The 22,405-nt window shown below is 36.8% G+C and overlaps 3 protein-coding genes across 3 annotated transcripts; 1 reads left to right on the forward strand and 2 right to left on the reverse strand.

Annotated features, from left to right (window-relative positions):
• Window positions 1-194: 194 nt before the first annotated feature.
• LOC106178611 (uncharacterized) lies at window positions 195-9,449 on the reverse strand. The gene is made up of 12 exons (XM_087008955.1): window positions 9,278-9,449; window positions 8,825-8,954; window positions 8,384-8,467; window positions 7,912-7,980; window positions 7,025-7,683; window positions 6,575-6,775; window positions 3,417-3,618; window positions 2,994-3,150; window positions 2,661-2,810; window positions 2,023-2,193; window positions 1,491-1,717; window positions 195-1,018 (listed from the first exon to the last, which is right to left on the reverse strand). The coding sequence occupies exons 1-12, from the start codon at window positions 9,303-9,305 to the stop codon at window positions 766-768; spliced, it is 2,331 nt and encodes a 776-aa protein (XP_086865081.1). The 5' UTR covers window positions 9,306-9,449; the 3' UTR covers window positions 195-765.
• LOC147762928 (uncharacterized) lies at window positions 4,117-6,540 on the forward strand. Its single transcript, XM_087008957.1, has 2 exons — window positions 4,117-5,047; window positions 6,185-6,540. Exons 1-2 carry the CDS (start codon window positions 4,273-4,275, stop codon window positions 6,295-6,297), a joined length of 888 nt encoding a protein of 295 aa, XP_086865083.1. The 5' UTR covers window positions 4,117-4,272; the 3' UTR covers window positions 6,298-6,540.
• Window positions 9,450-11,170: 1,721 nt separating the features above from the next.
• LOC106178591 (stimulated by retinoic acid gene 6 protein-like) lies at window positions 11,171-21,787 on the reverse strand. The gene is made up of 19 exons (XM_013561839.2): window positions 21,646-21,787; window positions 20,005-20,091; window positions 19,530-19,605; window positions 19,080-19,165; window positions 18,444-18,574; window positions 17,247-17,410; window positions 16,749-16,874; window positions 16,472-16,539; window positions 16,156-16,247; window positions 15,735-15,796; window positions 15,161-15,266; window positions 14,801-14,876; window positions 14,348-14,426; window positions 14,117-14,165; window positions 13,415-13,535; window positions 12,852-12,953; window positions 12,291-12,457; window positions 11,809-11,994; window positions 11,171-11,674 (listed from the first exon to the last, which is right to left on the reverse strand). The coding sequence occupies exons 2-19, from the start codon at window positions 20,085-20,087 to the stop codon at window positions 11,487-11,489; spliced, it is 1,962 nt and encodes a 653-aa protein (XP_013417293.2). The 5' UTR covers window positions 20,088-20,091; window positions 21,646-21,787; the 3' UTR covers window positions 11,171-11,486.
• Between the last annotated feature and the right edge of the window lie 618 nt (window positions 21,788-22,405).

Below are 22,405 nucleotides of genomic sequence, written 5' to 3' on the forward strand. Positions count from 1 at the left end.
TTTCTGGAAGTTATACATTTTCAAAGTGTGAACTTGTTACACATTTTACTTACATTGGTATTACCTGTTGAGCATAATTAAAATTTGATGTTGAATTTGCAGTTTAACATAATGTTCTTTTGCATCAGAATTGACAGTAGCCTATTTAGTGCATAGTTATTTCCTGTTTTTTGTCTGTACATTTGACAGCTTTGCTGCCTTGTTACATTCAAAGTTAGTCCCTGGTTTTTTTCTAAAAAGTTTGGTTTTTTGTTAAAATCTCTTAAGAGATTTTAACAGAGTATAGCCATCAATGGAGGTCACGTGGTCTAAAGACAAGCTCAGATATCAGAATAAAAGCTATAACTGCCGTTTTTGTGGTAAAACAGAATATATTATATTTCTAAGAGTTATTCACAATTTTTTTACTAAGAAATATAGATCTCATACGAAGTGTTATTATCCCTTTAATAAAATTTAAAAATTGCAAATAAAATATGCAATGTTACCTTAAATCTCCCCAAAAGAAAAGACGTTTATGAGTATAAAATTTCATAATATTATACAATGCACGATTATTTGAATCAAAAAGCAAACACATAGAAAATGGAGCATTCCAAAACAAGACAAGCACAGAACAATTTGTCTCTTATGCACACAAAACATGCTGCTGTAATATTTGTAAAAGCATATTTATGGGTGCCACATAAAAAAAGAAACCCATGTCCCAGTAAAAAGCACAATATTTCATATGTAATCAGCTAAAGACACATTATTATCTATAGCTTATTGAGACTCTACTGGCTGCTCTTGCTCAATGCTGTCCTCTAACTTCATATTTAGTGCCTTGTTTGGTTTAAACAGCACGGTTTCCTTCATGTCCTCTGGGATATCATTGACACTGGACACTACAGTGTCGTGATCCAGGAGCATTCTGGGAAGGTTAGCACAACTTTTCCGTGTTGACCTTCTGACAGGGGTCACAACTGCACATAACTGTATCGGAGACTGTACGGAATCGGACACAGCAGCTTTCAACCTAAAATGACCAAAAAATGAGAAAAATTGGTTATAATTTTTAATCTGTACCTTGACACAATGGGGGTGGTGTCAGTTGCAACAATGCAACCGAAATGCATTGTCCATTTATGAGACTGCCTTTTAGTGAAAAAAGTTGGAAAAAATGGTGTGGAGTCCTGGTGGTTGCCTAGACCAATAATATTTTAGGCTCCCAAAATGTCTGAAATCTGCCAATTGTCGGAAAAATCTCATCTCTGACTGTGGCATTGCACAGAAACCATGATCAAGACCAATAAATAACTATCAATGAGCATACCAAATATCTTTCCATTCATTACAGTCCATCTGTTATTTATTCACTTTTCTGTACTTTGTTGCTTAAGTCTAATCACTGCTTTGCACTATCAAGTTGGCCATGTCATGTGTTTAAGCTGGTAATTATGCCAGAAACAAAAATGCTGCCAACCAAGTTTTCCCAACTGCAATCTCACCTCTGAAAATAAGGCGTCTGTTCTTTGATGCAGTACTTGATAGCAGAAGACTCGAACACATTTCCTTCCTTCACCTGTAGATGGCTTGGTGTTGTGGTTTTATCCTTACTGATATTGCCTATCTCTAGAAGTGGTTGCCGTGGCGTCATGGCTATACCTTTGGCCTTGCATCTTTCCTCCATTCTCAGAACGAACTCCTGCAAGGCCTGAACAATTGGCTCAGGAGGCTAGACAGAATACAACACAAATCCTTATTTAAGGTTAAACAAAATCTGCAGACCGAAAAAGCCAACACAATTCATAAATTCAGGCCCTTTAATATATTCAAAATGTGCATAGCACATCTAAAAAAATTCCTACTAGATATTTTAGGTATAAACTAAATCTTTTACAGTTATATACTAGTGCATTCATGCTGTACTGCATATTAGGCAATATAAGTAAAAAAATACTCAGGGTGCCCCTGCTTATTAGCTGATACAAGTGAAACCATCATATTTAACAAACCTTTTATAACAGACAATGCCCTCACCTTAGCATCAGCCTTCATTGCCTCTTCAAACACATCCAAGACATCATTTTCTGATCCTGACCCCTCGGTCACTTTGGCTCTGACCACCCAATACTCTGCTGACTGCCGGGCAGTGGACACACTGGACTCTATCTCATCAAGCCATGAAAATATACTGGGTGCTGGACAGCCCTGTAGAGTTGGGAGGAAAAAGATTTAATTGAACTAGAACAGAGAATGTGTTTAAAAGAAGCAATAATTGAATGAAAGTGTTATAATAAATGTTTGCAATACAATGAGTACATATACAGAGCATATTTATAAAAATAAACAAAAAAACAAGAAAAGATCAAATTGACCAGATTCACAGTTAATATGTACTATTTTTTCTTAAAAGTGTACAAATGACTTTTACATATCAACAGAACAGTTATATCAAAATGAGTATTAGACAGAATAACATCGAGTCCATATTACAATATTAGAAGCATATTTAAAATAAATATAGTTTTATGGGTCTAAGAAAATGGTGTCATACATTTCACCATCATGTTATACATGGAACACTACCATTCATTCTGATTGCGAAGTCTTATTTTTGTTATTAGAATAAAAACTGTGCCTCACAGCCATCCAACATTTAATAACCAGTAACTTACAGCTTCATAAAGTGTGGTACACTCTTCCAGCATGTCCCGGAGTTGTGACTGTATCCCACTGTCTTCTCTATCCTCCTCCTCCTCCTCCTCAGAATCAAAGTTCAGATTCTGCCTCAACACATCCTCTGATTCAGCTGCCATGTGTGCTTGCTGAAAAAAAAATTATCACAGTTTTTTAGGGAGACTTTTAATTCCTATCTAAAGCAGAAATAAATTACAAGTAAAGATTTATTTTCTCGCATAAAAAGTAAAGTACACAAATTACATGACCCAAGGTAGCATGGGCTCCATCTATCAATATTAAAAGATGTGCACATGTCATTTGATCTGTACCTGTTCTGTTAGTTCTGCCACTGACAGGGATCTCTTGGTGGCTGGCTCCTTTTGCTTTCCCTTTTGTTTGGCAGAGAGGTGGGCACCAAAGAACATTAGGTGTCTGAACCTGGAAGGAGTCTTGCCTTTTGCTTTTAGCCAGGAGTCTAATTTTTCTCTGAAATTAAGATCATATAAGTTATTATAGAATACTGACTACGGTTTTGCATGTAAATAAAAGTTTTGCCTGTGACACACATTTAGATGTAGTAATTTCTGTACTGGCAAAAAAGGCCAGATTAAACAAAACTGAAAAGGATTCACTTTTAATATCCAAAAATCAATTTCACGTGAAGATATGTCAAAAGACCTCCAGAAATGTTTCTAAAATGTTTACTGCCTTTCAGAAAAGTTTGATTTGTATTGTTGGGACTCATTCCTCACCTCATGGACGTTTCAACACGAGGGGTTTTCCTCAGAGTTCCATGAGTTCTTGTACTTGAACCAACAGGTGTGACAAAACGTACATTGCGCACATTTGGCATAACCACTCCCACCCTATTACCTTCAGCGCCATCTACATCTGTCCTCACATTTGAAGTAATTGTGGGAGCTAAAGATTTTCTCATGGCAGATTTGGGGACCACTGAAAGACAAGCCAATATTAAAATTTTACCACACTTTTTATTTAGAGCCATTCCCATGAAAAAACATCTACTATTTCACAAAAGAGGATAAGATATTTTACTTTATTACTATCTTCAGTGTAATACTGAAATTTTTATTTGAATTTTTGTATTGCAAAATTTGTAAGATTCTTCAGGGGTATGAATAATGGGAGATCACTCTATAAAACTTGTCCTTTTAATGTCATATATGAATTTTACTATATAATAATTAACTTGTCTTGTTTGCATCCCCTTATCCTTAACAGTGTACATTGTACCTCTCGAGTTCTTTGTCTTGCAAAAAATAAAAAAGGAGGTCATTTATCTGAATGTACGTGATCTCTGTTATCTCCAAAATAACCCAGGTTTCAAAATGTTACCTACATCTAACATTTCATTGTGAACCTTACATTTTTCACACATAGCATGTCAGACAAAGAAGATTAATCATTAATATTTATCAGAGAAAAACTGCCTCTCCCAAGATTAACAAATAAGAACATTGTTTTAAGATCTATTTACATATCCCAAGAACTAAAAATCACCCCCAGATAAATTATCCCTAGACACCATCACATAAGCAGCATGCAAATTCCAAATTGTCATTCCAACTGTAACCAAGTCTAGAAGCAATGGCATCAACTTCTGCAGCTATTGTGTTACTAGTATGCAGTCTCCTTGCTGTACTCAGCGAGGCAATTCCAACTGACCAATGTGTGTACAGCTTCCAGGTACCCAAAGTGCAGAGCAGCTGTGACCTAGAGCTACAGCAGTCCACGGAGAAACTCAACAACTCGGTGCAAGTCTTAGCAAACCACACCACCAGAGAAATTGCCATCCTCAACTCCACTGTGCAGGTCTTAAATGGTCAAACCGCTACAGAAATAGCAGCACTAAACAACACTTTACAAGACTTTAAAAATGACATGTCAAGAGATTATAAGGTACTAGAAAGCATCACCACTGCACTGAGGCTAGAACTTTCCCAATGTGTGGCTCATGGTAGAGAGACGGAACAAAGGCTTGCTAATATCACTGCACAAATCTCCCATCTTGAAAAAAAGGTGCTTGAAATTCAAAAAGGCAATGCTCCAAGCATCCCGATGATAAACAGTGTAACCCAGTGGACAAGATTTGCCTTCAGCTATGATGACCGCTGGAATGATTGCCATGGAGATCAGTATGTCAAACTAAGTGGCTACAACCCTGGAAAATATGTGGGAGTAGTTCTCTGTAATCCATCGCGATATAATATTTTCTTAAGTGACGATCTGAAGGATACTTTCCTTAACATAGGTGATGGTACTGGTTCAGGAAAAGATCACTGTGAATTTGTTGGAGGCAAAGATGACAGTAATGCAAAAGTGTCAGCAGATAGCAAGCCTCCATCACGCCTTAACATAACAGGTAAATTAATTATGATTTGAAATAACTGATTTAAAAAAAGTGGGGTATGATTTTTTTAACATAGTGCTTTTACATATCTGCACATCCACAATAATGGGTAATAACAATGGGTTATCAGCTTTGAAAGTCTGTCAAACGATTCCTATGTATTGGATTACAATTGGGGTGCTTTCATATGAAAGGGGATGGGTTTCTCTTATTATAACAAACAATTTTGTGTTTCAAACATTGCTGTGTATTTTAAACTTTTTAATTCTTAAAATTCTAGAAATGACACTAAAAAGCACTTAATTCTAGGAAACAGACATAACCGGCCTGTTTTGCAGCTATACATTATGGAAAAGAAAGCTCTCAGAATAGTATTGTCATGTTTCTTTACTGTACACACACTGGAAAAAAAATTGCTCTACGCAAATTTTGACAGGTGGAGAAAACAAGTTGTGCATTACCATCGCATCCATTTTCAACTTCAGAACAAAGTATTATCTCCCATACACTTGAACTATGCAAATCATTCAGTTTTGGGATTTTAATGCCTTAAACACACACTGCTTTTCATAAAACAACGTGTAAGGAAATCCTGTCATCTGAGTGTGTTATCACAGATGTTATGACCCATTCCTGTTTCGTTTCCTTCTGACACACACGACAGCAAAACCACAGCTAGTGTGTAGTTTACTTTCCCCATTCAGATTTGGCCCAGGGACTTAGCATAAATAGTGCAGATTTAAACTGTTAACGTAATGATCCAGTCACATAAATATTTAATGAGTCTAATTAAAATTAGCTATATCTGGTTCACACTTTTTGGCACGTAACTCACAAAAATCTATTTCATGTCATCGCTGTTTAACTGCTGATTCAGGATCGCAGCATTCTTTCCCAACTCTGTGAAGTTAGGTTTACTCTTTCCTGATAATTTTAGTATGTGTTGAATGTTACCTTTTCCAAAATTGATGAATATGAAGCAAAATATGACGCATTATCTAAGTGGAAAGCATGTTCACAAGATCGGGTCCATGTTGAAATTTTGATGCCCATGTCCCAATGTCGTTACCCAGTATCATGGACATGCAGACATATCTTTTTTGAAAATTTGGCTTATATACTTTTCTTCCATGGTTAATATTTTCACAGGATATACAAGACATCTTTGGGGTAAAAACTTAAAAACTGGCCTTCCTATCAGGGACACATCACCTAATTACTGGACCCCAAAATGGTATGAATGTGGAATATCTATACCATGACAACTATAAACCAGCAATACCATGGAAACACCCAGGGACCAACAACATGAAGGAGAGCTTAAACTTGAACTGGTATAATAATTATATGACATCTACCACTGCAATGATATTTCACACATCTAGCAATGATATTTCACACAAACAACAAAATGTCTAATCAACAGATATTATACTAAAAAGTAAGATAGAAAGTCTATCTCAGAGTCTAACCATCACCTGGATTCAATAAAGCAAAGTTTTTACTTATAAATGTTGCTTGTCATTACATGGCTACTACCTTGGGTAACTTGGGTGGGCACGGCAGCCATGGTCTGCCTACGACCTTTCATGTGGTTTCTTTTGCTGAGTGATGACCGTCTGCTGCCAGATGCCAGTGTCGGAGCCTTTCTGACACTCTTCTTATCCAGAGATGCCCGTTTCTTTGCAAGTACTGGCATCACACTGGATCCTCTGATGTCTCCTTTATTCTTACCAGGGCCTAAAAACAAATAAATGAAATTTGATAAATAAATGCACAATAAAATCTATTAACCAGTTAACAAAAGTTAATTTATTCTTCTATAATTGCTTTCCGTTAAATATTCAATCTGAAGTGTTATATATTTATAAATATCACATTGGCCAAATATTTTGTTGCAAGTTACCAATATGTGGGCCACACAAAAAAAAAACACTTAAAGTGTCCCACCTGATCCCGTAGATTTTAGGTTGGGTGCAGCAAACTTACCTTTCTGTGACAACACACAACTTTCAGCACCAGCTGCCAGCTTGACTTTCCCAGGTAAACTACCTTCACCCTGCTGCATACAGTGTGATGCTTTCAATCCTGGTTTTCCAGACCTAACACTCTGCACAGGCAGAGACTTTCTCTTGTTGGCTAGTCCAGATCGTGACTGCATGGCCTGAGCAGCCAAGGAGTATCTTTTATTAGTAGACATGGACTTCCTCTTGTCAGACACTGCTACCACACCCACATGGACAGTTGCCCCAAATGATAACCTGTGTTTTGTACTCAGTGACTGGCGCTTGGTCTTCCCCTTGACAGAATCACCACAATTCCCATTACCCTTTTGGTTCACATCTGCATTGATACCCACACCATCCCTGCTGACGCTGGCAGCAAGCTGGGATTCTTTCACCAGAGGTGAAGCCCCCTCTTGAATAGTAAAGGACAGTCTACGTTTATTGGTCTTCAAGAAATCAAGGGCCTTGTTCTCTTTACACAGGTGCATCTCCTTCGGAGCCTGACCGCTACTTGGTCTGGTTTTTGTATTAGAGGCATTTGAACTCTTGGTCACCTCTGAGGACTTGGGGTTGGTTGGACCTATAAGCGTTCCTGCATTGGAACCTGCCCTGAACACCCCAGATGGTTTGAACACTTTCTTCCTGGAATATGAAACATTAATCTTATATGATATTTCATATACTTTATCGTGTTTCTTTTAAAAATATAAACAATGATATATATAAAACCCAAGGAGGATTATATACACAGGAAAACTTTCTAACAGTTTTCTCAACCATATCACAATCTTTACAAGACATGCTTTCTTCCCTGATATGAAAAGAGAAAGCATTCCACATGGAACCAATTGTTAAGAAGTGTGAAATTACCCTGTAACAGACTGAGTCTTTTCCTCTTGCTTTTGCCTCTTCTCCTGCCTCCATAACTCAAGCTTTTCTCTGAAATTAAGAAGATTTTAAAATATATATGGCTAGAGATATTCAAACTTCAAGCCATGTTGCAAATCTTTTTTTTTTCTTTTGGCAGAACCCTGCTTGAACTGATCAAGTTTTCTGTCTACTCCTGGTTTTTTAATCCTTCAAAGAAATCCAGTAAATGTTGAGAATTACCAGAGAAAATGGATAAACATACCCAAATAAAATAAAAATAAAATATCATTTCGGACAACGACAGGACCATTTCAATGACATCACAGACAGACAGATCAGAATATATTCAGACACTGTCTGTTGTACAAAATTGTATACTAGTACTTTATATTTCAAAACTGAAATATACATACTTTCAGATTGGGTTTTTTACAACAACTAATTGACCAGATATATATATTCCAATGCTTACCTCATGCTCATGGTGTCTTCTACTGGTCTCTTGACCCTTCGAGGACCATCTTTTTCTGACAACTTTAAAGTTTTTAATCCTAGTCTGAAATGCCATATAATCTTACTCTCAAGAATGAATTGCCAAAAGGTTTAAAACTAATATGAAACCTTTAGGCATTTCATTTTTCTATGTAGTTGTTGTTATTATTATTATTTTTATTGTTAAATATATCCATCAATAGGATTTAGACAAACAGGTTTTAAACAAATGATGAATTTGACACTGATATGTAAATTGTTTAGAGCGTGGCATAGAAAGAAAAGCATCGTTCAGTAGCAGTTTCGTTATCAAAACCTTTTAAAATTTTACTGCCTTTATCTTTATTTTGAGTCCATTTTTATTTAACAGAAAATCACAAATATCCTTTTTGAGTATTAGATACACAAAATTTTTCTTTACTTTCTCTCCGAGCTCAATTTATTGTCTGTGTTATCATGTTGCGTTGACCGTTGTGTAGCCTTCAAAGGTATACGGACTGGCTTCTGCTGTCTCCATTTCTCTAGACGAGCCTCTCTACTGAGTAACTTATCTATAAAGCCAAGTTTTAAATAAAGCAAGCGTAGATTCCCTGTACAGTAACGCAAATAAATTACTGCTACCAGTATCTCACCCAAATTAAATAAAGTCCACATCCCAAAGGATAAACGAAATACTGCAATGAAATTAACCACTTGATCAATCATAAAAAAAAGCTTTAAAACTCAACTACAGTCCTAATTCGGGTGAAACCCCGACACACAAACATGACAAACATCTTTTAACAACTTGGACTCTACAATACTGTACTAAAAGAGCTAGCTGATTAACTTGGCGTTATCAAATATCTGTTAGATAGTAATGACATGTACAAACCTTGACTAAAACCAGGGCAGTTTTCCATCACCTCGTGAGTTTTTCACTTTACTGTTATGAATCTGTTTTCATGTTTCTTTCCTGTTCAACTTTACCGCAGATTTCAAATATCGTTATTCCATTGGTTGAATACATACAAAGTTCAAGGCCAAAGAAAAAATTTTGCCGCTAGAGGGCAGTGATTGTTCTTCTTCTGGAGGACGATGGAGACAGATGGAGCGTATTAATCAACAACCTAGCGGTGCAATGTGATTCTTTACAATCATAAAAAGCTTACTTTTCAAGAGTTTTGATCGAGGGTAAAATGTCTTTGGCAACACAGAGTACATTTTCATACTGGCTTATAGTTTAGAGCATGTTCAGAATATAAAGTTTCTGTACGTACGTGCATGTACCAGCAGGATCGATCTATCTCTGCGGGAGTTCTCCCATAAAGTACAGTCAGTGTAATCAGCTTAAGTGTCTGACCCCCCCCCCCCCCCTCCCCGTATGCCCTTTACCGGAGTAAAAGTATATTCATATATGGATGGTCCCCGGACAATTGTACAATGTTTGCCCAAAAAGCTAAAACAAAAAGCACATGCAAACATGATATCCCATGACAGCCGCCTTTTAACACCGAATAGACTCTCCCAACTTGTGATAGGTTGTGACAAAAATTGTTCAAGAATGTTTGCGGTCGTAAAACATGTAGATATGACTAGGATGTCCCTGTTGAATACACTACTTTATTCCAGAAAATCACATTTGTGCCTTCCAGTCTTCCACCATGTAGTTTAATGATCACCGGGATTCAACACTTGCAAGGAATTCAGCATCAAGAGGGTGGATGTTGATAATTCTCGATTAATCTCTGGCCCAAGTCTGATTTTGCAAAATTAATTAATTAAAAAACAACTAATTAACACATTGAGATTAAACAGGTCTCCTTTTACAAATAAGAACAATCACGTGGGGGTTTCAAGAGTGTGTAGTCTATTCATAGACACATCGGACACATCAGCTCATGAAATCCAGATTACAGTTTTAAAGTCTTGCTCTTTGAAAAATCCAGGGGTTGGGGCTTTTTGGTTCCCAAAGAGTCGGAAATCCACCCTTACAGTCGGAAAAATCTCATCCCTGAAAATCGTTCAAGATTCCTTGCCAACTCTTCTTCAGACAATCCATCATCTGATCAGTAGTCACTTTACGTCCGAATTGTTCTTTAATCCTATAGATCTATATTGTGCCGTGTGCTGAGGGTTATTTGATGTTAAAATCGTGTCAAAATTGTTTTTTGTTTAGTTGTAAGCTACTGAAGGAAACATTTTCCAATTTTTCTGTACTTATTTGAATATCTTGGTTGAAGCGCTCTTTTAACTGATACTTTGTGTAAAATAGCAAGTTCAGTGCAAAAGCACGAGTCATTTTTGAAAAGATAAAGATTTATTTATCCAAAAAAGAAAAAAATACAATATCGGAAATACATTACCCTGTAAACTTTAAAAAGTAATAAGAGTTAAATACGTTTAAGACCTTGTGTTAAAATTGGCTAGAAAAGGAGCTGCACAACACTTTAAATCTTATACACATTCCGTCTTGGCTTGGGGGTTATGAATGCTGAAGCCTAAAAAGTGACACGCTGTGCATGAAGCCAGTGACTGTGTACATTGGATTTTTTATTCAGTGTTTTCTGGAACGTGCTTGGTTATGATAAAATGAAGCGGTGGGGTTGACGTTTTTCATGCAGACACTGCTTGTGTCTGCATATATTCTGATCATCGTGTGTGTCCATGCTGCCCACGCTACAATTGCAAAACCAAACTTTTGCTTTGGAATTATCTGAGTGCCTTCGTTTTGAAAACAAAACGTAACCTGCTGTCAAATAAGCATAAAATGATTATTTTTAGAAGCTTTTGGTTTTTTTTTTTTAGTGAACTTTGGCAAAGTTCGATCCATAAGTGGCAAGTCGTAGGCCTATTCTTGCTTTACTACATATTCACTAAGCGTCTTTGTTAAGTAACAATGCAGCTTCTTATCAAAAATCAGTACAAAAAGATTTTTACAAAAGTTTTTCTTTGCATTTTTTTTCTTTCTCTCTTTTTTCTTTTGTTAACAATGTTGCAATGTTTTGCATTGTCTGGTGTCTGTATCTTTGCAAGCTCTACTGCTCCACTCTCTCTTAATTGATTAGGCCTTACTATGCAGAGTATCAAACTTAATAATTTGCCTACAGTTTTGTTGCCTGTGGCAAATCTTCACTGCCTGCATCACCCAAAAAGGCAAGAGATTTTCTCGTTTGTCCTAGAGCTCTTTTTCGTTCATATATAAGCTTGGGGTTGTTCAACAACGTATAAGCCAGGAGCCAACGAGTTCGAGCACGTGTAACGCCTTCCTCTGGGGTTTTAAGCTCCATCTCTGTAAGATATGGGATAGAATATTATGAATATGTGGTTTAATGCAAAAGTTCCTGTAAATGAATAAATAAACATTTTGAAATTTATTACAAATTGCATTAACGCAAAAATACTGAATATCTTCTGCCTACTTACTGATGCCATTCTCTGTCCTGCTGGCGACCGGTTCAGTGTGATGAACGACCGTCAGATCGTCATCTAGATCATCGTTTGTGGCGTTCTTTTTATTGAATTCAATGACCAAAATGTGCACGAAGGTAACCATCACTGGGTGTGTGTGGGCATTTTCCACGTGTAGCATGCCGACGTATGCCCCATAGCCTGGAATGTTTTAAAATGTTAAAAAATGTTCCAAAAATTAGCTTTCCCGTACCAGCGTCACAGACATTCATAACAATATCCGTTTATTATATTTAGGCTACAAAGTCAAGTAGGCCTATTTGTTGGCATTTTAACTGTAAAATTGTGGGTAAAGACGGGAGAGTGTGTATATCAATATACAGCCCCTAATGTGTCATTCCAGTGGATGCACTTAACTGCCACACCCAAAATTAATACCGATCGAAGCTTAAGGGGCCTATCAACTATGATGTGGCCCAAGCGAGTTGAAAACGTACCTGGATCGAGCATCAAGTCGGCGTGTCTTGGTAGAGTACTGTGGTCCAGCCTTCCTAAGAACAGTAGTCCTACCGCCATGCCCTTAAGTATACGCATGAGAGTGGAAAATAGCCCGAGCAACATGTTGTAGATGAACATGAAGAACAGGAAATTGAACATCAGGTTTCTGAAAAATTGAAGAAGCAGTTTACATATGATGCCGGTGGAAGGATTAAACTGAGGACTTTACGACGAAAGTGGTCGTATATGGGGTTTAAGGTTAATTTAAAAGGGAGGGCCTGCTATTCTAAAAATTCAATGAAACGACCCTTGTTGTTTAAACAATTAATTATTTGCATTCTTCAAACAAAGCTATAACCCTTATAATGTGATGAGTTGGGTGTAAAATACTTCGTTAAACATCAAGGACAGAAATTCATTTAATCTTGAAAAAGGGACACCATACATAAGTATTCAATTTAAGTAGTTTCATCTTTTTTTCGAAAATGGTACAATATTTGACGTCAGAAGGAACTTCTATAGCTTTTAAAAATTACCTCAATTTTTCAGTTTTATATTACCTGTTGTTCACAGCAAGAACCTTCCCGCGTTCTTGTAGAAATACTAACCACGTCAAAAGTCTTTGTATTATAAGCAAAACGATAGTAGTCACAGCATATGGCCTGAAAAAAGCAACGTTCTTTAAGATACAGTATATCAAAATATCTCAAGGAGTTTCCCTTTAGATCGATCATGCTAAAATATACACATAGCACTTGGCTGGGTTCAGTGACAATAGTTTGACTTAAGTTTTCTCGTAATACGCATCTTTAAAGACACAAGTAGTGTCTGATTTAAATATGCGTTTCAGATGCTCCAGATCACAATTCTTGTGTTAAAAGCTATTCTCAGTGTCAAAGTCTCGCAGACGATCTTGATGCTCGAATGTGCGATATCAATACGAAATTTTGAAAATGAAGACGCTGACACCCATCGGACCTGCAACTAAGTATACTCAAAGCTACCCGTACTAGTCAAATTCTTGGTTCGAATTGTGAACGTTATTTTCATCGCTGTGTAATATTTTGTTATATTGTCTATTTAGCTTAAGCACAGTGGACAGAGCGACTTCGCCCGTGCTTACCATGCATACTGCAAGATCATAATCAAGATATCTACTGCTGCGTTTTCCATCACTAGGAGAGCAATCACTATGCCAATCAGCACGAACACAGCAGTCAAGACAAGTGCATGAATAACGAAGGCTATAAAGAAAAAGATATCAATTATACACAGGCAGACCCAAGTTAATAGGAGAATTAGTAGCCTACAGTAGCAAATAAAACTTAAAATAAAGGTGCAATTTTTAAAAGATATTTCTCCGTAACGAGAAACTTGAAACTTGACGGGCCATGCTTGCCCTCTTTCACTGTCTAGAAAGGAAACGGCGCTATTGAACAATTTTGTTTTGTTATGTAGCGTCCTCCCCCATGTTACGACGTAGGCTTTGATTTGATAAGCCCTTGACCAAACGGTCTGTTTCGCTGCAGTATGGGAAATTCAACCCACAAGAGAAGAAAAAACTAATATCAATCTCTCAAATTGTCAATGTCACTTATAACCATATTCAGACGTAGGCCTACTAATAGAATGGGTAATTGTTCATAAATCTGCTATTTAGTGACAAACCTCATGTTTGGATTACGAGACCTTTTCTAACTAGGTTTTCGTCTTGTATGAAATCACATGCAAATTATCAAAATTCATGTAAATTACTAACTACTTTTACTGTTACCATATACATATATACACACATACACGTCAATGTTACAAGAAAGCAACTCACCCCATAGTATATATGCCACTTGAAACCCTGCAAACTTCACGTAACCCATCTAAGAACAGTGAATGATTGACATATTTATAATAATATACGAACTTCCCTGTTAACGTTGATCAACATACATTAAAACTTTAATTTTAAATGTTTTATTGTATTTGGAAATGACGCTACAAATCACGGTGTGTGTGTGTGTGAGTGCGTGCACGTTTGATTATGCGTCGTTTGTAGGCCTACCATCCAGCCAATATTCCCCTTCTTGGATGGAGGCGGAATGTTAGAGTAGTCTCCTCGTTGGATTGCCATAAGGTTTTCCCTGTAAATTTCAACAAGTGCTTCGATATACTGACCAAGTTAACCAGATTAAAATGCTTAATATGTCTACTACTTTCTGCTCTTGGTTCAATACCCATTGAAATCGAGGCAAAAGTAAATTCAGCACCTGTGCCATATTTTATAAACACATTTAGAACGAAGAAAGTCAAGATATGTAGTTTCTCTATCCACATATTATTAAATTAAATGTTTTATGAATTATCAAGCTACTCAACGTACTATCGCTTTGGGAGTTCAGGGCTTGGTTTCTTTATGGCGCTGAACATGCCAAATCATAGCTAACTCCCTATCACAGCTAACAAGACACAACATAAAGCATGGTTTTCCTAACAACATGCTGGAGAGTTGTCTTACCTGAAGTTAGCCATCATGTAGGCAATGGTCAATAACGAGGCCAGGAATGCTATAGTCAGTGCCCCGATCACACAGCCTTAAGTGAAAATTCATGAATCATTATTAGTAGGTGTGCTCTAGTTGGTCTAGACCTGCCAAATTATTCTGTATTTTGACTTAAAGTTACAGTCTCAACGTTTTTAAAGGATTTAAAATATTAAAAAATATAATTTTTCTAGTGTATATTCGCCGGAATACCAGTGTTAACCAGCAAATCTAAAACCTGTAAAGAATTGATATAATAAGCTTAAGTAAATAAAGCAAATTAAAACTTTTAAATCATAATTGAATAATCTATTAACAGATATAGCATAAGCTCACCCCGTGTGACTTGAATTAAAACGCCAAAATCCGAATACAAGTACTCTAAGTAGGCACCATAATCATCCACGATAGATAAAAATAAAAAATAGAACATCAGGGCAAACTGAAAACAATAAAAAGAACATTCTTTCATACTTCCAAACGATGTATTTTTCAAGGCGATACGGAATAGCCCCCACTGAAAACCTCAAGGAAAAATAATTTCCCTTTGGTAATAAATGAAAAAGATGCAAATATCTTTATTTTAAGTTCCAACGAGTCCCATCATAGGTCTTACATAATCAAAATATAAATGCGCCATACAACGTCACAGCCGCAGAACAGACACTATTATATAATAATTGACCAGCAGTACATGTACATGCCCGTAGCCGAGGAGGGGGGGGGGGGGGTCGAACGAACAGCCCTTTTTCCTGGAAAATGTCAGCTCGCTTAAATATATTGATCTAGGCACACAAAAGTTTCATGGTAAAAAGTCCATTGTTTCAGAAAAAGAACACCCCTCTGAAATTGCTGGGTACAGGCCTGTGGTATATACCAATATTGTGTTCTTAAAAAACTGTTTACTTACAGCATACACCAATATTATAGCAACAGTAAAAGTGGTCACCATACGCGTCGAGTATTTATAGCCTAGAAAGAAAAAAAATCTATCAGTTTAACAGCAGTGTCTGTGGAAAAGATAATCGCAAGCAGACTGTCAACCTACATTCGGACTTCACGTTATGAGGCGGAAACTGAGAAAGAGGGCATAAGTTAAAGTGAGTCAGTTTTCACTGTAATGTAAAGTGGCGAATAAAAGTGTTGAAATTATCATAAAAATTAATTTTTTTTTGCTGCAGTTACACTGAAGTTTCGGTTCCTGACATGCTTTTTTTCTTAAACAAAGCGTGTACATCTTGGGTTTACTAATATCAGTTATTAAAATGCACGTTTTTTTCTTAGGACCCATGAATTAGAATCTGACTTGCTGGCTCCTAGAGAAAACTTACCAGGCATCCTAGTGTAGGTATAACGTTTAAAAAGGGAAATACACCCTGATTTGACCCTGGCTCCTCTAGAGAGGCCCTGAGTATCTATTGTTCTGACGAGAAAAATATTTAATGAAATTAGACGACATGAAATGAATTTTTGTTCTTTCCTCTTTCCAAAAGGCACAAACAATAAAATATCTAAGCGTGCGTTTTTCTTTTAATTTGTTTATGTCATTTCTGGAATATGAATCAACATATTACCAAATAAAATCAATAATCTTAATGTAAATCGCTGGTGTTCTTATTCAAATGAGCGGTAAATATGAATACTTACACTTTCTTTTTCAGTATGACTCTCACGTATTTGGCTTGGTAGTTCTCTTGTAGAAAATGGTTGATTCGCTGAAATAGTACGTGATACATACATAAAGGAGAGAGAGAGAGAGAGAGAGAGAGAGAGTAGGTGCGTATGTGGCATTTCATTGAAATAAAGATAGTATTGTTGTCTTACGTAAGATACGTCATTGAAACCGCATGCTATTGAGAGAGAGAGAGAGAGAGAGAGAGAGAGAGAGAGAGAGAAAAGAATATGACAGATTTCTGGAAGTCACCTCTTTAAATGAGCGATATTTGATCCTATAGACGATGTGTCTAATGATTTGCACGGGAAAATCCACGAACAATATTACCATCCCCAGGTAGGCTGGAAGGCACATCCCAAGGTACATAACCCACACCTAGAAGACACCGCAATATCCACAGGCTTATTATTATTATTTTTTCAATCGTAGATATGTTAAGCAGGGATACTAATGTATTCAAATTCAACTTCAATAAGCTAGTCATAGTCTGAAGTTTAAAAACAACAACAGAGTTTACGTCTAAAATATATGAAAACAATTACGAACATGCAAGCCTGTATTTATTACTATATTAGAACTTCAAAGTAGTGAAAAGAGCAAAAATAGGGCACTAAAAATATTTTTTGAAATATCATTTTTATATTTCTTAAAAGTAAACTCCTTAAAAATTAATCAACCTTAATTAACAATATTGCACAGAAGAGACCATCTTCGTCGAATACGAGACCAGTGGGTGGAGACACTCACCTGGTCTCCGGTACATTCTACTCTATAAAGGACCTCGATACCCATGTAAATGATTAAGTACACCCATCCAATGGAGTAGCTGAAGATGGTGTTCAACGTAATGGCGGTAAATAGGGGGTAAACCACCAAACCGTATCTAAGTACCAACAAAACCAATGAGAGTTCTGAAAAATAAAGAATGTAGATAAAAAGAGTATATCTTGTGAAACAAGTAAGGTAAATCTCTTAAAGGTAGCTAGGCTACATGTGCGAATAATTATTTCAGTAAATGAGCAAAAATGTTCATTAGCTCGGTAGTTGGATCGTATATGAAAATTCTCAAACACAAGCCTATAAATTTCCTACCGTTAGCTTACGGCCAACCTGGTTTCTGATGAAGGCCTTCGACCAGGTTGGCTGTAAGCTAACGGTAGGAAATTTATAGGCTTGTGTTTGAGAACTTTCATATACAATTATTTCAGTACTTTTTCCTTAATGCCGAATGACCATTTTTTCTTTCATTATACACACTGTTTCTTAAAAAATATAATGCGTTAAAAGCAAGTTTCATTAAAATCTCAATTGTCCCGAAAGATGTTAACCACAATATTCTTCATAATGAAAAAATGGGCACGATTGAAAAATCGAAAATTTTAATCACTAATAAATACCAAAAGTTTGACAAATAGCATGGTTAGATAATATTATTACTATGTTATTAAGTTACAAAAATGTTTTTTTTTACCCGGCCAAAAATAGTTGAAAAACATTTGGGCAACAGACAAAAAGCTAGAATTTTAAACTTAAAGCCATAAACTAAAATAAATACAAGACTCTAGATAATATTTAGCTGGAGGAGCGAATTAAAAATAAATTGTGAACACATCTGCGTGTGTAATTTGACATAATTCATAGTAGACTACATATCATGACACAACCGCAATCGTCCAAGATAACAAAATTGTCTAACCAATTATCAAATTTGGTCCGGCCAAAGACTTCAAACGCACACACACACGCACACACACACACACACACACACACACATACACACACACACACACACACATACACACACAGGTACGTTTTACAACGTTAAGTTTAATTTTTGGTAAATGACAATAAAAGAAGTTTAAATTATCATTGTTCCACGAGCATGCATTCTCGCGCGCGCGCGCGCACACACGCACACACACAAACACACACATGTATACGCACGTTTCATGTAAGGTGGTCCCACTGTCGTTTGGTCCTCAAACAGGAAGAAGTCCAGCACGGAGATCGCCAACACGGCGTAGGCTGCAGCGTAGGCCCAACGATCGTGACGAGATTCTAGACAGTTCATAGGGCTGAAGAGGAAATGTAATGGTTATTATCTACATTTCTTTATTCGGTTATTCATTTGTTCATTTATTAGGCGTTTCATAGAGGTTAAAGGTTGAACGTGCATATACGAAATACACATATAGTACTAATATTGAAAAAATCCAAAAACCGAAGAGATAAATGATCAGACAAATAATATGAGTTTCAATTGTTTGACTTTTTCCATGAGATTACGTTGTCACGCCCTATACTATGCACTGTAAGGAAAGAATGCAACAACAAAACTGAAAAGCTATCTAATAGTTCTATTCTACACATTGGAAGTACCACAAACATGTATGCTACATAAAAATATTTATTTAATGATTCTCAAATTATCTTCCTGTAAGATTGATCATATAATTTATATTCCCATCGAAAGGATCAAGTTATTACCATATACTTTTACTGGGCGGTGTGTGTGTGTGTGGGGGGGGGGGGGGGGGGGGGGGGGGGCAGAATCTATCAGCTTTGCAGAAGGAGACTTACAACACTATGCCGGGCCTTCCATGCAGGCAACCAGAACACAGATTTCTTCTTTTCTCAGTGAATGAAAAGATCACCAACACTATCACCTGAAAATAAAACGATACGTACAGCACTTGTTAGGTAAAGACAACCTTTATAGAAATAGAAAATATCAGATTTTATTTGCTTGTCAAATAGACCAAACATTTGAACGTACGATCGAGAGAGATCAGCGGAAGACCCAACTACTATAATTCCAACTACCCTGAGCAAGACTAATTTATATTAGTAAGTGGCAAATTATAGTGAAATGCCCTCTTGTCGGGGTTTCAGACTCTTTAGGTTCCAACCTCCCTTGTTTCTCTAGTGATGATGATTTTGCTGTACATACATACCCATGGCCGGGCTTCATTAGCGATTGACCGTACCCTGTCTATAAGGAAACTCTAAGTTAAGATGTAAGATACTTACACTTAGGGCCAGAAAACATAACCTCAAAAGAAGATACAAGTCTGTTGTTTGTTGATCACACACATATGTATTGTCCCTGAAATGATAAATTTAGTAGTAATTTTGATTTTCACAACAATAAGGGCCATGTTTATTAAAACATTTTTCAGATGGCCAAATCTATTCTCGGAATCTCCTACTACCTAAACTAATGCATCCCCCTCCCCCCTCAATTTAAGGAATCACAGGTCATTTTTTACAGGTGACACTGTATCGGTATTTTGGATCCTTGTTTGGCACCACGAACATATGATATTGTAAATTGCATTATGATGGTAATTGGATGACATACTGAAAGTTGAATACAAATTACTCCTGTAATTCAAAACATTCCAACATTTGTAAATTAATTGTATATTTCGTCAGATCATTCAAAATACACAATAGTTCATTCTCAAAGCCGGTGTTTTGGCAAAAGAAACATGGCTCTGCGTACCCCGTGTCCCATTCAGAGTGATTGGTCCACAGATTCCACTCAGTTATGTTGCTGTTAATTGCATCCATCATAATTGCATCCATTATACTGAAAATAGAAAAAAAAACATTAATGACCATTGATATTGGTGTTAGTTCTAAACAAAGTTATACACTGTTTACTAGGTTTAATTCCTCTCAGGATATTTTTGTTACATAATAAAAACATATAAACAACCAAATAATTCACTGAATCTACCAGACTTATGTTATGTCCTGTTATCAAGATTTAATGTCTTCCATGATTTTTCATGTTACGTAATTAAAAGCATTAATAAACAAAAATCCACACTCCACGACTTTCAAAATAAAAGTCAGGGGCATGGCTGGATCAATTACTCCTATCGCATCATTTCATATTTTGATGTTAGGAAGGAAGGGTTTAGTAGACATGCACATCGTCTCCCGAAAAGCGCTTATGACAGCTAACACGTGCGTTATCGTTCCACCGTTGTCTCCCCCCCCCCCCCCCCCCCCCCCAACGACCACCTGCTCTTCCCTCAAGTTAAGGGTTTAAAGGTGGCATTCCTCTTTGCAACCCCACAAATTGAAATGTTTGCACTATTTGTTTGAAAATTATATATTAACTGTGGATATTTCAGGCGTGCACATTACCTAAATGTACGTCATTACAGTACTCAACACTATTCAATGTTTATCACTAATCCACTTCATTTATCAGAGGGACCGTCATCGGCCAAATTTCTACCATCATACTTAAGTGTGTTCTATCATTTTAATAGATATGTCATATTGTTCGAGTCGGTTTAGATCAAGGGGACATGAAGATATTAAGACCTTTCAAAACCAGAATATAGTAGGCTATGCTAGCATATACGACCTGCTGGATATGTACTGCGTCTCTTACACAAACACACACACAGACACACACACACACACACACACACACAATTAGTATATATTGAATATATACAGCGTAACAAGTATCGGAAAAAATACATTCTTGAGCGAAGCATATATATATATATATTTAACAGCAATATAAACCTACTTATCGATGCAGCATTTTATATAACCTGATCTGACCCAATAATTCACAATAGCAGCAACAAGTCATGTAAGCGTGCATGGATACACATATCGACGTATATATATATATATATCACCCTGGGTTAACAGAGTTATCGCTCAGCGATTTCAGAAAACTAACCTCAATTATGTTGCTGGAAACGGCAGAGGAGTGATTATATTAGAGCTCAGTTTACAATAACCTCGAGGATCTCACATCGATCTCCGGATACAGTGAACTCCGAAAACTGACAACATCATTGTGGTGTAGATAACTATAGTTGTATTGGTTATATCACCGTTAAATATCTACTAAAATCTAGAACAATAACGGGCTTAATTGGCTGATTAGTTAACACGTATCGGCGCTTTACTGTGCGATGTCAACAGCCCCACATGCACGCAGTTTACACTTAACTACACTGGCACTTATACTGCGAAGAGCTGCACGTATTCATGTTCTTAGTTAGTAAAACTTGCGACGCCATTGGCAAATAAAAGATGTCTAAATTTTCATATCACCTTCATGTGGTCCACTAAAGGAATAAACACAAACGCACACACGTAGACTCACCTAGACGGACTGCTTTTGTGACACAGCGTCAAATGCCTCTGAACAAGTAAACCTGGTACTCGCTTTGTTTGTCTATTGACCTTAGCTTTTAATGCAGGTAAGCTTACCAAGCAGAGCAATATGCCGAGAAAAGGGGCGAATGATGAATAAGCTCGATTTCTTATACTTTGTATTAGAAATATGTATGCTTTCCGTCTAATCAAACCTGTCAGACCTGACGAAGGGCGTTGGCATTTTCTCAGTGTTTTCTTAAAGCCCTACTCGCATAAAAACAATTAATGATATTATTAAATAATGTATATGCTCCGTGCGTCAAAAGCTACAAATGTAGGTCTAGAGCAATCGGTTATATAAGCCTCGGTGTTTTTTTAGAGCGACTGCAAGCATGTATTGTTCTCGTATTGGTTTTCTAGTTCTTGTATTACCTTCACTTTTATACTGATGATGTTAACAGGGCGGCACTCTCACCAAAGGTGACTATTAATTCAGGAAACCGAGTGAAAATTATCGTTTCTCGCGTGGTTTGTGCTTGTTCATCTTGTTAACGACAAAAATTATCAAGAATCCAACAGAAATACCTTGTGAGTGAGTAGAGCGGAAGTTTCAAAATGTTGACAACCCCATGTGTCGAATCCTATGATGGCTCTCTCTATCACACAAAACAAGAGGACAAACAAGCTAGTGATAGTCTACACCACCGCACCAGAGGGAGAGAGAGAGAGAGAGAGAGAGAGAGAGAGAGAGAGAGAGACGGGTACCT

The sequence above is a fragment of the Lingula anatina genome, chromosome 3 (assembly GCF_051362555.1).
Source record: "Lingula anatina isolate TDL-2025a chromosome 3, LinAna3.0, whole genome shotgun sequence".
NCBI lineage: Eukaryota > Metazoa > Brachiopoda > Lingulata > Lingulida > Lingulidae > Lingula > Lingula anatina.